The following is a 14915-nucleotide window of genomic DNA, read 5'->3' on the forward strand; positions in this document are numbered from 1 at the left end:
AAAAACTCTAGTTTTGGTTTCTAATATTCAAGATTCTTATATCGATTTATAGATCTGAAATCATATCACAACTAGAAAATGGAGTCACTTCTAAGAAAGATGAGAGAAAATGAATAGCAGCATGTTTCTCATGACAATAGTGCACATATAACTTACATTAGGGACAATCATTCCCTAACATATTAGAAGATTTAATACAAAAAAATTTCTCCAGTTAATTGCACCACACAAATAACATTACAGATTCAAGTAAATCTATGACCATAGCAAGGGTTCTTGCTAAATCAAATTCCAACATAACTACAAACACATTCATTTCTCAAAAAAAAAATAAAATAAATAATAATAATAATAATAATAATAATAATAACGAAAAATAAAAAATAAAAAATTTGTAGTTTGGAAAATGTACCTTGTGGATGTGAAATATCTAAAATTGAGCAAAAAATGTGAGAGACACAAAGAGAGGAATAAAGCCGCAGTGATGGGGGTTGGGTTTTGTAGAGATAGAGATTTTAGAAGATGCAATCGCTAGAGATAATTGTAGTAAGGCTCACCACCGATAGTGTTGTTTGGCAGGGTCCTCTAAGGGGCTATGGTTTAATAGAGAATAGTTGATTTAATTACACTAAATGGTAAATCCATTTCTACAAAAAATAAAAGGCTGGAGCCATTACTCCAAACCCTCTTCTAGCCCTTCAATCTCTACTGGATCAATTGTTATCTTTCTTCTCTACTCTGGTCTCTGCAAAACCTTTCATTTTCTCCGTTTAGGATTTTTTCTTCTGCATTTAATATTTGAAATTTTTTGATAATTATGATTAAAGAAGAAAAAACGAATAGAAATATATGAGATTAGTTTAGATTATAGTAATAATAAATTAAGGGACAAATAATATAGTTTTCATATAAAAAAAAAATTAAATGAGGTGGCAAGTGGGATTAAGGTTTTCATAACCGTCCCTCTTTATAAAATAATTATGGAGAGATTTACAAATTTAAATACAGAGGGAGAGAGAGATAGAAATTAATAACTATGGAGAGTGGGGAGGGAGATAATTGTTTAATGTGATCCTTTTTAATACTTAATAATTACTTCCCCCTTTACGGTCCATTTTTCTTTTTTTATTAATTTTTTTGCGTTTCTCTCTCCCCACTCTCCATGATAATTGTTCATTGCGATCCTTTTTAATACTTAATAATTATTTCCCCCTTTTTGCTCCTCATTTTTTTTATTATTAATTTTTTTCTCTTCCATTTCAAAGGTTTTTGGTTCCATTGGAAAGTTTTCTTGGCAAAGGTTAAAGGTATTTATAATTATTTAAAAAAAAATCCCACTTATCCTCTCATGTTTCTCTCTCCCCATTCTCCATGGTGATTGTTCATTGTGATCCTTTTTAATATTTAATAATTATTTCCCCCTTTATGCTCTACTATTTTCTTTATTATTAATTTTCTTATCCGTTTCTCTCTCCCCACTCTCCATGATAATTGCTCATTGTGATCTTTTTTAATACTTAATAATTATTTTTCCCTTTTTATTTCACATTTTTTTATTATTAATTTATTTCTCTTCCATCTCAAGGGATTTTTGGTCAATTGGAAAGTTTTTTTGGTAGAGATTAAAGGTTTTTTTTGTCTTTTGAAAAAGTATACCAAAGTCAGGGAGTACATACTTTTTAATAGTAGCATGTTATACACATATAAACGGTCAGACCAAGTAGGGCTTCTAAATGGGCCAGGCCGGTCGGGCGCCCATCTGTCTTACTCCTTACACCATGTACTATTTGTTTATAAATGGGATGCGCCTAAACCCAACAGGTTTAATAATCAGTGCAAGCCAAGCTAGTCTTTAACAGTCGGGTCCAGTTGGTCCAACCGATGCAGGTTTGGGATTGACACCCTTAGAAAATAAGGTTTTTTGTTTCGATGGAGCCTAGAAAATAGGGGTAGTAGTGAGATAAGTTGCACCAACACTGTCACACCATAAGATAGGGGCATCTGGTAGATATATATGAAGCTCTTTAAGAAAAGATTGGAGCAATGTAAGTTCTGCAACAGTATTAGCAATAACTCGGTATTCAACTTCAATGCTAAATCGAACTACAGTAGGCTGTTTACAAGAGCTCCAAGATAGCTACAAATCCACCTGTCGATTTTTGACCATTTGGATAATTGACCTAATTAGTATCTGAGAAGGCAGATAGTTGCATTGAGGATCGTCTAGTAAAGAGTAACCTATTATAAGTGATAGTTGATTTTAGATAGTGAACACCCTTAATTGTTACGAAGGATACCTTTAACTGAAAAGGCGGCATTGGGTAGAAGTCGTGGGATACCATGATAATAGAGGTGGTGGGTCTAATATAGAGGGCTAAGGTGGTGTGGATAGTGACACATCGATATCCTTAACGGGAAACAAGTTCTCATCAAACACCACGTGGCCAGAGATGTTAATTCACTTTGTAATGTTGTCAAGGTACTTATATCCTCGGTGCCAAGAGCTATACCCTAAGAAGGTATGGATTCTTGAGTGATAATCCAATTTGTGTTTATTAAATGGGCGTAAATAGGGGTAGTAAGAAGTGCCAAAAACACAATTGATTATAAGAAGGTTGACGCCCACATAATTTGTACATTAGAGAAACATTTTGAACCACTAGGATGGGGAGCCTATTAATAAGGAATACTACTATATCAAAGTCATGGTGCCAATATTGCTTTGGGACACTAGCATGAGTAAGGAGGGTGAGACCAATTTTGACGATATGTCGATGATGGAGTTCGATAGACCCATTTTGTTTGGGGTATGGGGACAAGAGATGCAGTGCTCAATTTCAAATTGTTTTAAAAATTGTGAAACATTTTGATATTCGCCACCCTAGTCATTATGAAAATACTTGATTTTTCACTCAAAAAGATTCTTAATTAGGTCCTTGAATTGCTAAAATGTAGAAAATACTTCAGATTTGGTAGTGAGGAGATAAAACCAAATAAATTTTCTAAAATCATCAATAAAAATTACATAAAACGATGTCTAACAGTAGATTAAATGGCAAATACCCCCAAACATCTGAAAAAATTAAATGTAATGGGACAGTGGGCACTGAGCCAGAGGAGTGAAAAAGAAAGATTGTGACTTTTGGCCTGGTGGCTTGCACTGCAAACTGTAAATCATGTTAAGAAGTGACGGGGAAACCAAATATGAAGAGAAAATGATTAAATACGCGAAGTGCTAGATGACCCAATCAGTTGTGCAATTGATGAATAGAGGTGCGTTTCTCAATGAGTAACTGCGGAAAACAATTATTAGTGGTATAATAAGTTTCATTTAGATAAATTGATAGAGATTATCTTTAGTTCTTCCCTGAAGAAGATATCTCCTTGTTCGTCGATCCTACCCGTAAAAAAACTCAGGATGAACCTTGAAGAGAACATTGTTATCTCGTTTGAATTGAGAAATAAATAGTAGGTTATTAGTAATAGTAGGAACATAGAGAACATCATGCAATGTTAATGCTTTAGGAGTAGTAGATCGAGATAGAAGCAATACCAGTATCATGAATAGGCAAACATGTTCCGTTTCCCATATATGATTGAGAGAAAGTGAGGTTCTCATAATCAGTTGTTAAGTTATTTGTCGCACAACAGTCATGGATACCATATATTATCAGCGAATGAGACTTTGTTGTATTCAGCTAGGTGAACAAAGGGTGGAGTGGCATATCCCTATTGAATTGTTGACAAAAATCAAGAGCCCGATGACCCACTCGATTGCAAATCTAACAATGATCAAAGGAAGGAGAGGAGAAAAGATTCCCTCCCTCTCCCCTTCCATGGAGGTTAGCATCTAAGAAAGTGAAGCAATTCCAGCCAACCATTATTCGATAGGTGATACCTTCCATAGAGACTAGATATGGCTATCCCACTTTGTCTAGAAAATCGGATGGATACGGAATAAAAAGGGATAGATGAAATGCTAGTTCTTCCCATCCAATGGCATAAAGAATTTTATCCGTTCAAGCTGAGCGACTGACGTAGACAACTTAGCCCTTTCACCGCTTAGTGGGCTTTCCTGCGGCTTATCAAGGAAGACTTGCTTTGGCATAGATGTCAAGAGAAAGTTATAACCCGATTGAAGCGTAATAATCATACGTTTGTAATGCATTGTATATCCCACAATCGGCCCCATTCTTCTACCCTTTCTCGGGAGTCGATGACTATTCATAATGCGGGCTCAGTAAGGGCTCTAACCCACTCCAACTTGCTTCATAGCATGATAAGGGCTCAATGTGGGAATCAGTATGATGCTTCATGTGTGAGGCATATGTGTGCATTCCTGGAGAGGAATAGAGTTGAGAAGGTCCATACCAGCTACGACAGTAGGTCCACAACCATAAGATTGGCCATGATAAATATTAGAACCACGATTCCTATAATTGCCACAATCATTTAAGGATTAAGTCTGAGCAAGGTTGGCAGTAGCCTGAGAAAATGCATTAACAGTATGGTCATCCTAGAGGAGAATTTCTCGAGTGAGCAATATGCCTCTAAAGTTAGCATATGTGATCGGGTCACCACGGGTGGATATAGAAGTTACAAAAGTGACAAATTCATACCCCAAACCATTTAGAACATATAAACAAAGATCCTTATCCGTCATTAGTTTCCCTATAGCAACAAGGTGGTTCATAGTACTTTTCATTTTGAGGAGGTAATCGTGAATGGAGGAGTTACCTCACTTAATATTCTGTAGTTGCAAACGAAGCTACATAATACGAGCCATATTATCGTTCATGAGTGCTCCAAATGTCACGTGAAGTGGTGCAAGCAATAATTTGGGTATGAATAGACTCAGATAAAGAAGAAACTAATCAAATCGTGAGGAGCTGGTCCTGTCGCTGCCAATAAGATACGTTGGATTGGGAGGAGAAGTTGGCGTTGAACTGGTGCTAATGGTGGGTAGTGTCTCCAAGGGACAAGGTGAGGAACCAATGACAGGCCGATAAAGATCGTAACTTTATCATAATCAAAATGAACTGCGAGTGCCATAAGAGATAATTTGTGTTTGGTAACTTGATAGTAATGAAATGATTTAGGAAGGGAGAAGCACACATGGGGGTGGGAGAAGATGCAAAAATAATAGAGGTTCCCAACGAAACCTGGGACTCTGATACCACGTTAAGATTCAATGTTTACGTGGTTCAATTGATTGCAACCTATGTCCATGTTAAAGTAATTTCACTTTTTGATTTGACCACGATCTCTATCCCATTATAAAGAAAGAGATGTAGAGAATCAAAAACAATTGTTATTATATAAGGAGAGAGGTAGATAGAGATATTCATTACAGCTGAGATCCTTATCCCTTTGCCAATCAACAATATTACTGTTGGGCTGAACGTAAGTTGGTGAAGAGGTGGCCTTATCTGCAAAGCTTAAATCTTTGATCTTTATCGTTTTCCAATCAACAATATTATTATTAGGCCGAATATGAGATGGTGAGGAGGTGGTCATATTTGCAAGGCAGGAATCCTATATCTTTGTGAGTTGGCGATGAGTGAGTATCACTTGCACTATAAAATCATATTTTGAAGTATTTGGAATCATATAGTAGATTTTTTTAAATTAAGCTTCGTTTCGTAGCATTCTTGGAATGCATCCTAGGTCAATATTGCAATCCAAAAAATCAAACAAAACACGACTTTAATTTCAAAATGTCTACTAATGATTCTAAATGCTTTCAAAGTAAAGTTGTATAGTTCATTCTCTCCAACCACGATTTAGGGTTGAGATATTCAGGGGATGGGGGTGCTCGACATCTCAAGACTCACAAAATGTTGAGATTGAGAATGTGAGATGACAAATGTACATTAGAATGTTAGTTAAATAGTGAGTCCAAATGTTTACGATCATGGGAGGAAAACTAAAGTTGCATTTAATATGATTTTTTGAAATAAATTATTAACTTAATATGCATGCCAATAATACATATCAACCACAAACCTCAGATTGCATTTGATATAATTTTTTTGGTAGGAATTTGATAGAATTTATTTAAATGCATTATACATCAATGCATAGCAAAGGCAACATAAATAAGTGAAACCATTGGCCCTAATTTGGATTCGGCAACTCTCTTTAGCGCCCATAGTTGCCTAGGCGAGTGCCACATGTCAAAACGATGATCCAACGGTTCTTGGTGTCTCGTTCTCCGAGCCTCTGTCAACGCCTAAACACTAGGAGCTATTATATGTGATCTGGTCAGCGCCAAGCTCACAGCACAGGAAATTCTACTTATCAATGGAAATGCTGGACCTCTGTAAGAACATGTTTGTGAAAGCCTTCTCCAAGCAATATGGGCATGATGTGTCAAAGCATTACTTGTTGGGATGACAGAGAAGTTCTTGGAATAACTACTCTTGTATAAACTATCCTTGCTTTGTATAATGCAAATGAAGCATTCCCTCTACTTGAAAATTTGTACTGTGAATACAATCTGCATAGTGACGAAGGTAGTCCGATTGTAACAACTAACCCATGTTTCTTTACTTGTGGGTAGCTAGCTTTCTGGTTTCCAAGAAGGATGTGTGAAACTTTCCTAATTTTTCCAAATGCCAAAACCTTCATTTTGGAACAAATGCATTGATCTTCTAAGCTGCAAATATATGAGAAACTTGAAAGCACAAAAGGCAATCAAATAAATTTAAACATCTTTCTCAAAATGTTGGATCATTGCCTCCCCATGAGACGCTCGCACAAATAATTATGGCCGACCTGAGCAGTGGACACTAGGGAGAGGAACCGGATCCCCCTAATTTCTCATCACTATGTAAGGAATAAATACTTTTTTCTTAAGATTCTTTTCTTTTGGCTTATTATTTCTTAGAGTTTAAATCGCATAAAAAATAAAAATAGTACGAAAACGTGCCATACCGTCAGAGTATCCTTTAATTTAATTTGTTCTGCTTGAAGCACATAGACCGAAGCAACACTTAAATAGAAGAAAGTACAATTCAGAAAAACCAGATTCCATTTAACCGCAGTTAATTAATTACTACTCTTTTAACCCAACCACGGTTAATTGTTTTAAGGGTAATTCCATTCTTATGTCTCTCCCTTTTCCTATCATATAAACCCCCCAAGCCAGCGGCCATCCAGTATCTAGCCCCGATTTTGGCCTTGCTTCGTTTGACCAAAGGTCCTCTCTCTCTCTATCGCGTGCGCGCGCGCGCGAGCGAAGGAGAAGCAGAGAAGCCGAGAAGCTCAAAGGAGAAGAGTCGAAGACTCGTCTTGGACTGCTAACCCAACTGACATTGTCAGTTTTCTTATACCGAGAAAAAGGCCAAAAAAGAAAAAGAAAAAAACAGAGAGGGTCTTCGAACTCGGATCGAAGGTCTAATGGTGGCAAACCTGGATTTAATTTAGAGGCCAATCCATTATCCTTTTGGGACTACAGAGCCACTCTGAGTACTGAGGTTGACAGTTCTATCCTTCTCTCTATCTCTGTCGACTATCATACGAGAGTCAAGGACGGAAGAAAGCTCTAATATCTCCTCAATGGCCCAGAAACAAAAAGCAACAACCAGAGACGAGGAAGTGTTGGCAGTGTCTACATTTTCTCAAAGCCTGTGAATCGTCCGTTTCTCCTTTACTCTCAATCAAAGAGGTGAAAGCTGCAAAACTTTCTGACCGGTGTTCCAATGGCGGAAACAACTGTTGTGAAAAGTATGCCAGAAGCTGAGAAGAAGAAAGAGCAGAGCCTCTCATTTTACCAACTCTTTTCTTTTGCGGACAAGTACGATTGGTGTTTGATGATAGCAGGAAGCTTGGGTGCCGTCGTTCATGGCTCTGCCATGCCGGTTTTCTTCCTCCTGTTCGGAGATTTAATTAATGGATTTGGCAAAAATCAGTCCGATTTGAAGAAAATGACGGGCGAAGTCTCCAAGGTTTGGTATCCGATCTCTGCTCTGTAATCTGAACCTCATTTCATATTTTCCTTTGTTAGTAGACCTGTAGCAATCTCGGATCTAAGATCTGTATTTGAAAAAGGATTTCTCAAATCTCTTCCGATGAATGCAGTATGCGCTCTACTACGTCTATCTTGCAGTCATTGTATGCTTATCATCCTATGCAGGTACGAATAACTCAATCCCTTTGAAATTTGAATCCTGTTGTTCATAGTAATGCGCAGTTCCATTTTTCGCAGTCTCATCTCTGTATTTCCTAAAAAAACATTTTCGAATTACTCCACTTCGTTCATATCTGCGCCGGGATAACGAGAAAATACCAAAGAAATTCCCCAAAAAATTCTGTTTCTCGACACCACTTAAGGCTATTAATTCATACTTAGATCATACCTTCCTAGTATTATTCCATTATAATAATTGTTATAATTATTGCTGTTTCAGATGCTTTAATGGAGATGGAACAGATATAGATAAGTAAATTATAGAGCGAGAAAACTGATTTCTTTTTCTGTAAATTTCTCGTTCTGCAGAAATCGCTTGTTGGATGTATTCGGGAGAGAGACAAGTGGTTACACTGAGGAAGAAGTATTTGGAAGCAGTGCTAAAGCAAGACGTTGGGTTCTTCGACACAGACGCAAGAACTGGGGACATCGTTTTTAGCGTTTCCACAGACACTCTTCTCGTCCAAGACGCCATTAGTGAGAAGGTTCGTTCTGGTTCCGCCATCTCCACTTCTTTTTTCCCTCGTGTTCTCTCTCCAACGTCCGACCGTTATCGGCTGAGATGCTGATGGGGAAAGTGTGAAAAAGACTCATCACCATCGCGGTTGAACCGGCCGGTAATATTGTGGATATAGTCCGGTTCAGTTGGGGTGCACGTTAGCAAAACCACATTTAACGTGCGCTTCTACCCTTTTGGCGTATTTTCCAGATTTTCCTCTTGTCCACAAAGCAATGCCCAGTGCCCAATGACCGTGGGCAGGAGGAGGCGCAAAATAGCAAGAGGAAGGGCCATGGACGCCATGTGGCCATGACCTGTAACGCCGTTACCAGTAGAAGTGATTATCTCCATAATTTTGTTGCTTATCATGATTTTATGGGTAATTATACAGGTGGGCAATTTCATACACTACCTTTCGACCTTTCTTGCCGGGTTAGTGGTAGGTTTCATATCGGCATGGAAGCTGGCACTACTGAGCGTGGCCGTGATTCCAGGAATTGCCTTCGCTGGAGGTCTGTACGCGTACACTCTCACGGGACTTACTTCCAAGAGTCGAGAATCGTACTCCAATGCAGGCATCGTCGCCGAGCAGGTGACCCCACTCTCTCTCTCTCTCTCTCTCTCTCTCTCTCTCTCTCTCTCTCTGTATATTTGATTGACCCCGATTGGTGAAGCTTTTCTTTGGAAAGTATCCTCAGTAAAAGCTCTCACAGACAACGAGATTGTTGTGGGGAATGCCATATTGCCATTACTCTCCTCCACCACATTGGTGAGGGTAACCTTCCCACCGCATGATCAACATTGTGCACATACTTTCAGACTCTGACGGATGTGTCTATGATACATTGATAACGTTTAACGTTCATGGACTATACATCAGAGTCTGGGTAGTGGGGAGTCAGTTCTTCCACCAATAGTGAGCAGTCCCCAACTGGGACCAACACATGGAAGTGGCGTAATGCTCGTAATTACCCTTTAATTTGCATTTTTGGGCTTTGAGATTTTCCGGTTACTGCTGGGTTGATGCCGGCGATGAAACTGAGGAAATGGAGGAGTAGCTCGCGAGATAAACTAGGGAGGGGGTGGCGATTAATCAGAGGTGCCCAAGGACACCCAGTAACCAACGTAGTAGAGTGAAATTCTATCAGATGAATCAGAACTGAGTGCTAGATGTTTAATTAATTTTTCTACAATTTGCTTTTGGTTGTACACTTGTACTAATTTCTACGTCAAGTGCACTGTATAATGGAGGGAATCATGTGGTACATTTGCAGGCAATTGCCCAAGTTCGGACGGTTTACTCGTACGTGGGAGAGAGTAAGGCATTGAACTCCTATTCCGATGCAATACAGAACACATTAAAACTCGGATACAAGGCTGGGATGGCCAAGGGCCTTGGAATTGGATGCACCTATGGTATTGCATGCATGTCTTGGGCCCTTGTGTTCTGGTATGCCGGAGTTTTTATCAGGAATGGGCAGACGGATGGTGGGAAGGCCTTCACTGCAATTTTCTCTGCCATTGTTGGTGGCATGTATGATTCACAAACTTCTAATTCACTTGATATGGCTGAATGTCTGTTTTAAAGTATGGTTCTCGTTTATAGATTTTCTTTTCTCAAACAGGAGCTTGGGTCAGTCATTTTCAAATCTTGGTGCATTCAGCAAAGGGAAATCAGCTGGATACAAGCTTACGGAGATTATCAAGCAGAAACCCTCCATAATTCAAGACCCTTCAGATGGGAAGTGTTTGACTGAGGTTAATGGGAATATAGAGTTTAAAGATGTTACATTTAGCTATCCATCACGGCCAGATGTCATCATCTTCCGGGATTTCACAATTTTCTTCCCTGCGGGGAAAACAGTTGCCGTGGTTGGAGGCAGTGGATCAGGGAAGAGCACTGTAGTTTCTCTTATTGAAAGGTTCTATGATCCTAATCAGGGTAGGTATCCCCCTGCCCCAACACACATACACATTCTCATGCCTAAGCATTAAATCTAGTGTGAATTAGTTGTTCTGATTACTTTTGGTTTCCTCTTGTTACTTGAGCAGGGCAGGTATTGTTGGACAATATAGATCTAAGGACCTTGCAATTGAAGTGGTTAAGGGATCAGATTGGTTTAGTGAACCAAGAACCAGCTTTGTTTGCAACTACCATTCTTGAGAACATACTTTATGGAAAACCTGCAGCAACCATTGCAGAAGTGGAAGCTGCTGCTTCTGCTGCAAATGCTCATAGCTTCATTACTTTGCTTCCAAATGGTTATAATACACAAGTGAGTACACTTAGCCATTGATTTAAGAATCTAAAATAATTATTTAAAATAAGTGACAGGGTAAGCTTATTTTACCCATGGCAGGAAAAAATTAATAAATAAGACTGTTGGAGAAATTACATTAATGATAAGTATCCAGTTCCTAGTTATGTATTTCTGTCGGAAATCATTTTAATGGTGAATTGAAGTAAAAAAAATACAGTGGAAGTAATATTGGCATGAATTGAAAATTTCAGGGTCAAAGTTTGAACTATATAAATGTGTTTGTGAGATCAGGTTCATATCTTCAATCAACGAAAACCTTTTAACATGTTTTTTTTTTTGGTTGACAAACTCAGGTAGGAGAGCGAGGAGTTCAGCTCTCTGGTGGGCAGAAACAGAGAATTGCCATTGCGAGAGCAATGTTTAAGAATCCGAAGGTCCTCCTCCTTGATGAAGCTACTAGTGCTCTTGATGCAGGCTCAGAAAGCATTGTCCAAGAGGCTCTGGACCGACTCATGGTTGGGAGAACTACAGTTGTTGTTGCCCATCGCCTCTCCACAATAAGAAATGTTGACACAATTGCTGTTATTCAGCAAGGTCAAGTTGTCGAGACTGGAACCCATGATGAACTAATTGCCAAATCTGGAGCTTATGCATCCTTAATCCGATTCCAGGAAACAGCGAGAAACAGAGATCTTGGGGCTCCTTCGACCTGTCGTTCAAGGTCATCACGTTTGAGCCACTCTCTTTCTACAAAGTCTCTAAGCTTGAGGTCTGGTAGTTTAAGGAACTTGAGCTATCAGTATAGTACAGGGGCTGATGGTCGGATCGAGATGATTTCGAATGCTGACCGCAAGAACCCAGCACCTAATAGATACTTCTTCCGACTTCTGACGTTGAATGCACCTGAATGGCCTTATGCAATAATGGGGGCTGTTGGATCAGTGCTGTCTGGGTTTATTGGCCCAACATTTGCAATCGTTATGAGCAACATGATCGAGGTGTTCTACTACAGGGATTCTACTGCCATGGAGAGGAAAACAAAAGAGTTTGTCTTCATATACATTGGGACAGGGCTATATGCTGTTGTGGCATACTTGACACAGCACTATTTCTTTAGTATAATGGGGGAGAACCTGACAACTAGAGTGAGGCGGATGATGCTTGCAGGTACAACAATGTTCCATAGTTCAAGTTTTCCCCTTAGCATTCTTCTTCAATAAAGCATGTGCAATTACGTTTGTCATGTTTTCATCTTCACTGTTTTCTCATTTTTGTTGTCTTCAGCAATCCTGAGGAACGAAGTGGGGTGGTTCGATGAGGAGGAAAACAATTCAAGCCTCGTCGCAGCTCGCCTAGCTACTGATGCAGCAGATGTGAAATCCGCCATTGCTGAGAGGATCTCTGTTATACTGCAAAACATGACATCGCTGCTAACATCATTCATAGTTGCTTTCATAATCGAATGGAGGGTTGCGCTTCTTACCCTCGCAACATTCCCTCTTCTAGTCCTGGCCAACTTTGCCCAGGTATGCCATGCTCTACACCATGTATTACTTACTTTGGAGTAGCCCACTGTTAAATATTAGGGATATAAATGGATAGCTGAAATCTGAATTTAAATTTACATTTGCATTCGGTTAGGGGTATTCATTACCGATCAAAAGGTATCTCTGGATTTAAATCTGAATTATCTAAGAAATGTCTGATCAGATGTCATATGGAGTAAGGGTTATTAGCTGTTCCTCAAACCATTATTACAGGAATTCTGATTGTCAGCTGTTGAAAAAATGTCTGATCAGCTCGGTTTAGTCGGTTGGGACTTGGGACCCCATCAGTTACCTTACTATGAATTTTTCTAAATGTTTCAATTTATAGAAAATGATAACATGCCATTGATTTTTCACTCTACAATCTCCAATTAAGCTGACAATTATTTTGGTTATACCTGTCAAATGCAGCAACTTTCTTTGAAAGGTTTTGCCGGAGACACAGCCAAGGCACATGCCAAGACAAGCATGATTGCAGGAGAAGGTGTGAGCAACATCCGCACCGTGGCAGCCTTTAATGCCCAGGACAAGATCCTGTCCCTCTTCAGCCATGAGTTACGTATACCACAGAGGCGAAGCCTTCATCGCAGCCAGTCTTCTGGGCTTCTCTTTGGGGTCTCCCAGCTCTCTCTTTATGCCTCTGAGGCTCTTATACTCTGGTACGGTGCACATCTTGTCAGTAAAGGCATCTCTACCTTCTCCAAGGTCATCAAGGTCTTCGTTGTCCTTGTTATCACTGCAAATTCAGTAGCAGAGACTGTTAGCCTTGCCCCTGAGATAGTAAGGGGAGGAGAGGCTATTAGCTCTGTCTTCTCAATTCTTGATCGCACTACCAAGATTGATCCAGATGACCCAGAGGCTGAACAAGTTGAGTCAATCCGGGGGGAGATTGAGCTTCGCCACATTGACTTTGCTTACCCAGCTAGACCTGAGCTCATGGTGTTTAAAGATCTCAACCTCAGGATCCGAGCTGGGCAGAGTCAAGCTCTTGTTGGTGCCAGTGGGTCCGGCAAGAGCTCTGTAATTGCACTGATCGAGCGCTTCTATGATCCATTGGCTGGGAAAGTTCTGATTGATGGAAAAGACATTCGGCGGCTTAACTTGAACTCCCTCAGGGTCAAGATTGGGTTGGTTCAACAAGAGCCAGCCCTGTTTGCTGCAAGCATTTTTGAGAACATTGCCTATGGGAAGGATGGAGCTACAGAGGCTGAAGTAATTGAGGCAGCTACTGCTGCCAATGTGCATGGGTTCGTATCTGGATTACCGGATGGGTATAAAACACCTGTGGGAGAGAGAGGAGTGCAACTCTCAGGTGGACAGAAGCAGAGAATTGCGATTGCTAGGGCTGTGCTCAAGGACCCAGCAGTTTTACTACTGGATGAGGCAACAAGCGCATTAGACGCAGAGTCAGAGTGTGTCCTCCAAGAAGCCCTTGAAAGGCTGATGAGGGGGCGGACAACAGTGCTTGTAGCCCACAGGCTCTCAACTATTAGAGGGGTGGACAGCATTGGTGTGATTCAGGATGGCCGCATTGTAGAACAAGGCAGCCACACTGAGCTGATCAGCCGGGCCGATGGAGCTTATTCAAGGCTCCTGCAGTTGCAGCACCATCACATTTGAACAGTTTTGATTGAAGCAGCGTGGCCTCTGTTGGTTTGCATGATGTCTGAGTCACCCATGAACGTGCATCCCATCACCCCTTCTCCCCGCCCGCTCACAGTGAGCGAAAGATGGATTGGGTTCAACTTACTCTCACAGTGAGTGAAAGATGGATTATGTATGTAGATATGATGGGTTGGCTTATATGATAATTTATAAAAAGATATGGTGCATTAGTTTGTAATCACTGTTGTAGTTATACGGTATTTCCACCTTTTTCTCTTTTTTGGCCCATTGCACCCCAGGATCAGGGTTGTTGATCTGTAGCACGAAACTGTGTGTAGGTGTAAATCCAAAGGTTGGGCGTGCAGCCCAAGGTGTTCCCAGCCTTTAGATTTGTATGTAGTGCTACTGAGGATTCGGTCCATGCTCCCTATAGATGGTGTGAGGTAGTTTAGGATGGTTACCTGCGTGGGAGAGGATCTAAGTTCCAAAGGAAGCTTTACTACTTAGAGAGGCGTGTCTGACCAAGTTAGGGAGCAGGGTTTTAGAAATTGGGATCAGATCAGAATTGGCCCAAGGCTAATAATTTGCAAACCACAAATAATGTGGATTAAAGCATTGATATTAACTCTAATAATTTGCTGGACTCGATCTTAAATAAAATTTATCCTTAAAATTTATTCAAAAATATGGATTAAAATAAACCCTAAACATAATATGTTACACAGGAATCCTAATGCAACCTAAAAACATGATAGGATTAAAAGAATAATGAAAAAGTGGTTAGACCATAGAGATAGTCTGAAACCGTCACG

General features: G+C 40.0%; 1 protein-coding gene across 1 annotated transcript; it reads left to right on the top strand.

Moving 5' to 3' along the window:
• The first annotated feature begins 7156 nt into the window (after positions 1-7156).
• On the top strand, positions 7157-14341 carry LOC122089814 (ABC transporter B family member 19-like). Its single transcript, XM_042659506.1, has 10 exons — positions 7157-7949; positions 8083-8137; positions 8501-8676; positions 9082-9282; positions 9965-10224; positions 10316-10632; positions 10743-10966; positions 11305-12118; positions 12236-12477; positions 12910-14341. Exons 1-10 carry the CDS (start codon positions 7704-7706, stop codon positions 14116-14118), a joined length of 3744 nt encoding a protein of 1247 aa, XP_042515440.1. The 5' UTR covers positions 7157-7703; the 3' UTR covers positions 14119-14341.
• Positions 14342-14915: the final 574 nt, after the last annotated feature.

This window comes from Macadamia integrifolia, chromosome 9 (genome assembly GCF_013358625.1).
Source record: "Macadamia integrifolia cultivar HAES 741 chromosome 9, SCU_Mint_v3, whole genome shotgun sequence".
Classification (NCBI taxonomy): domain Eukaryota; kingdom Viridiplantae; phylum Streptophyta; class Magnoliopsida; order Proteales; family Proteaceae; genus Macadamia; species Macadamia integrifolia.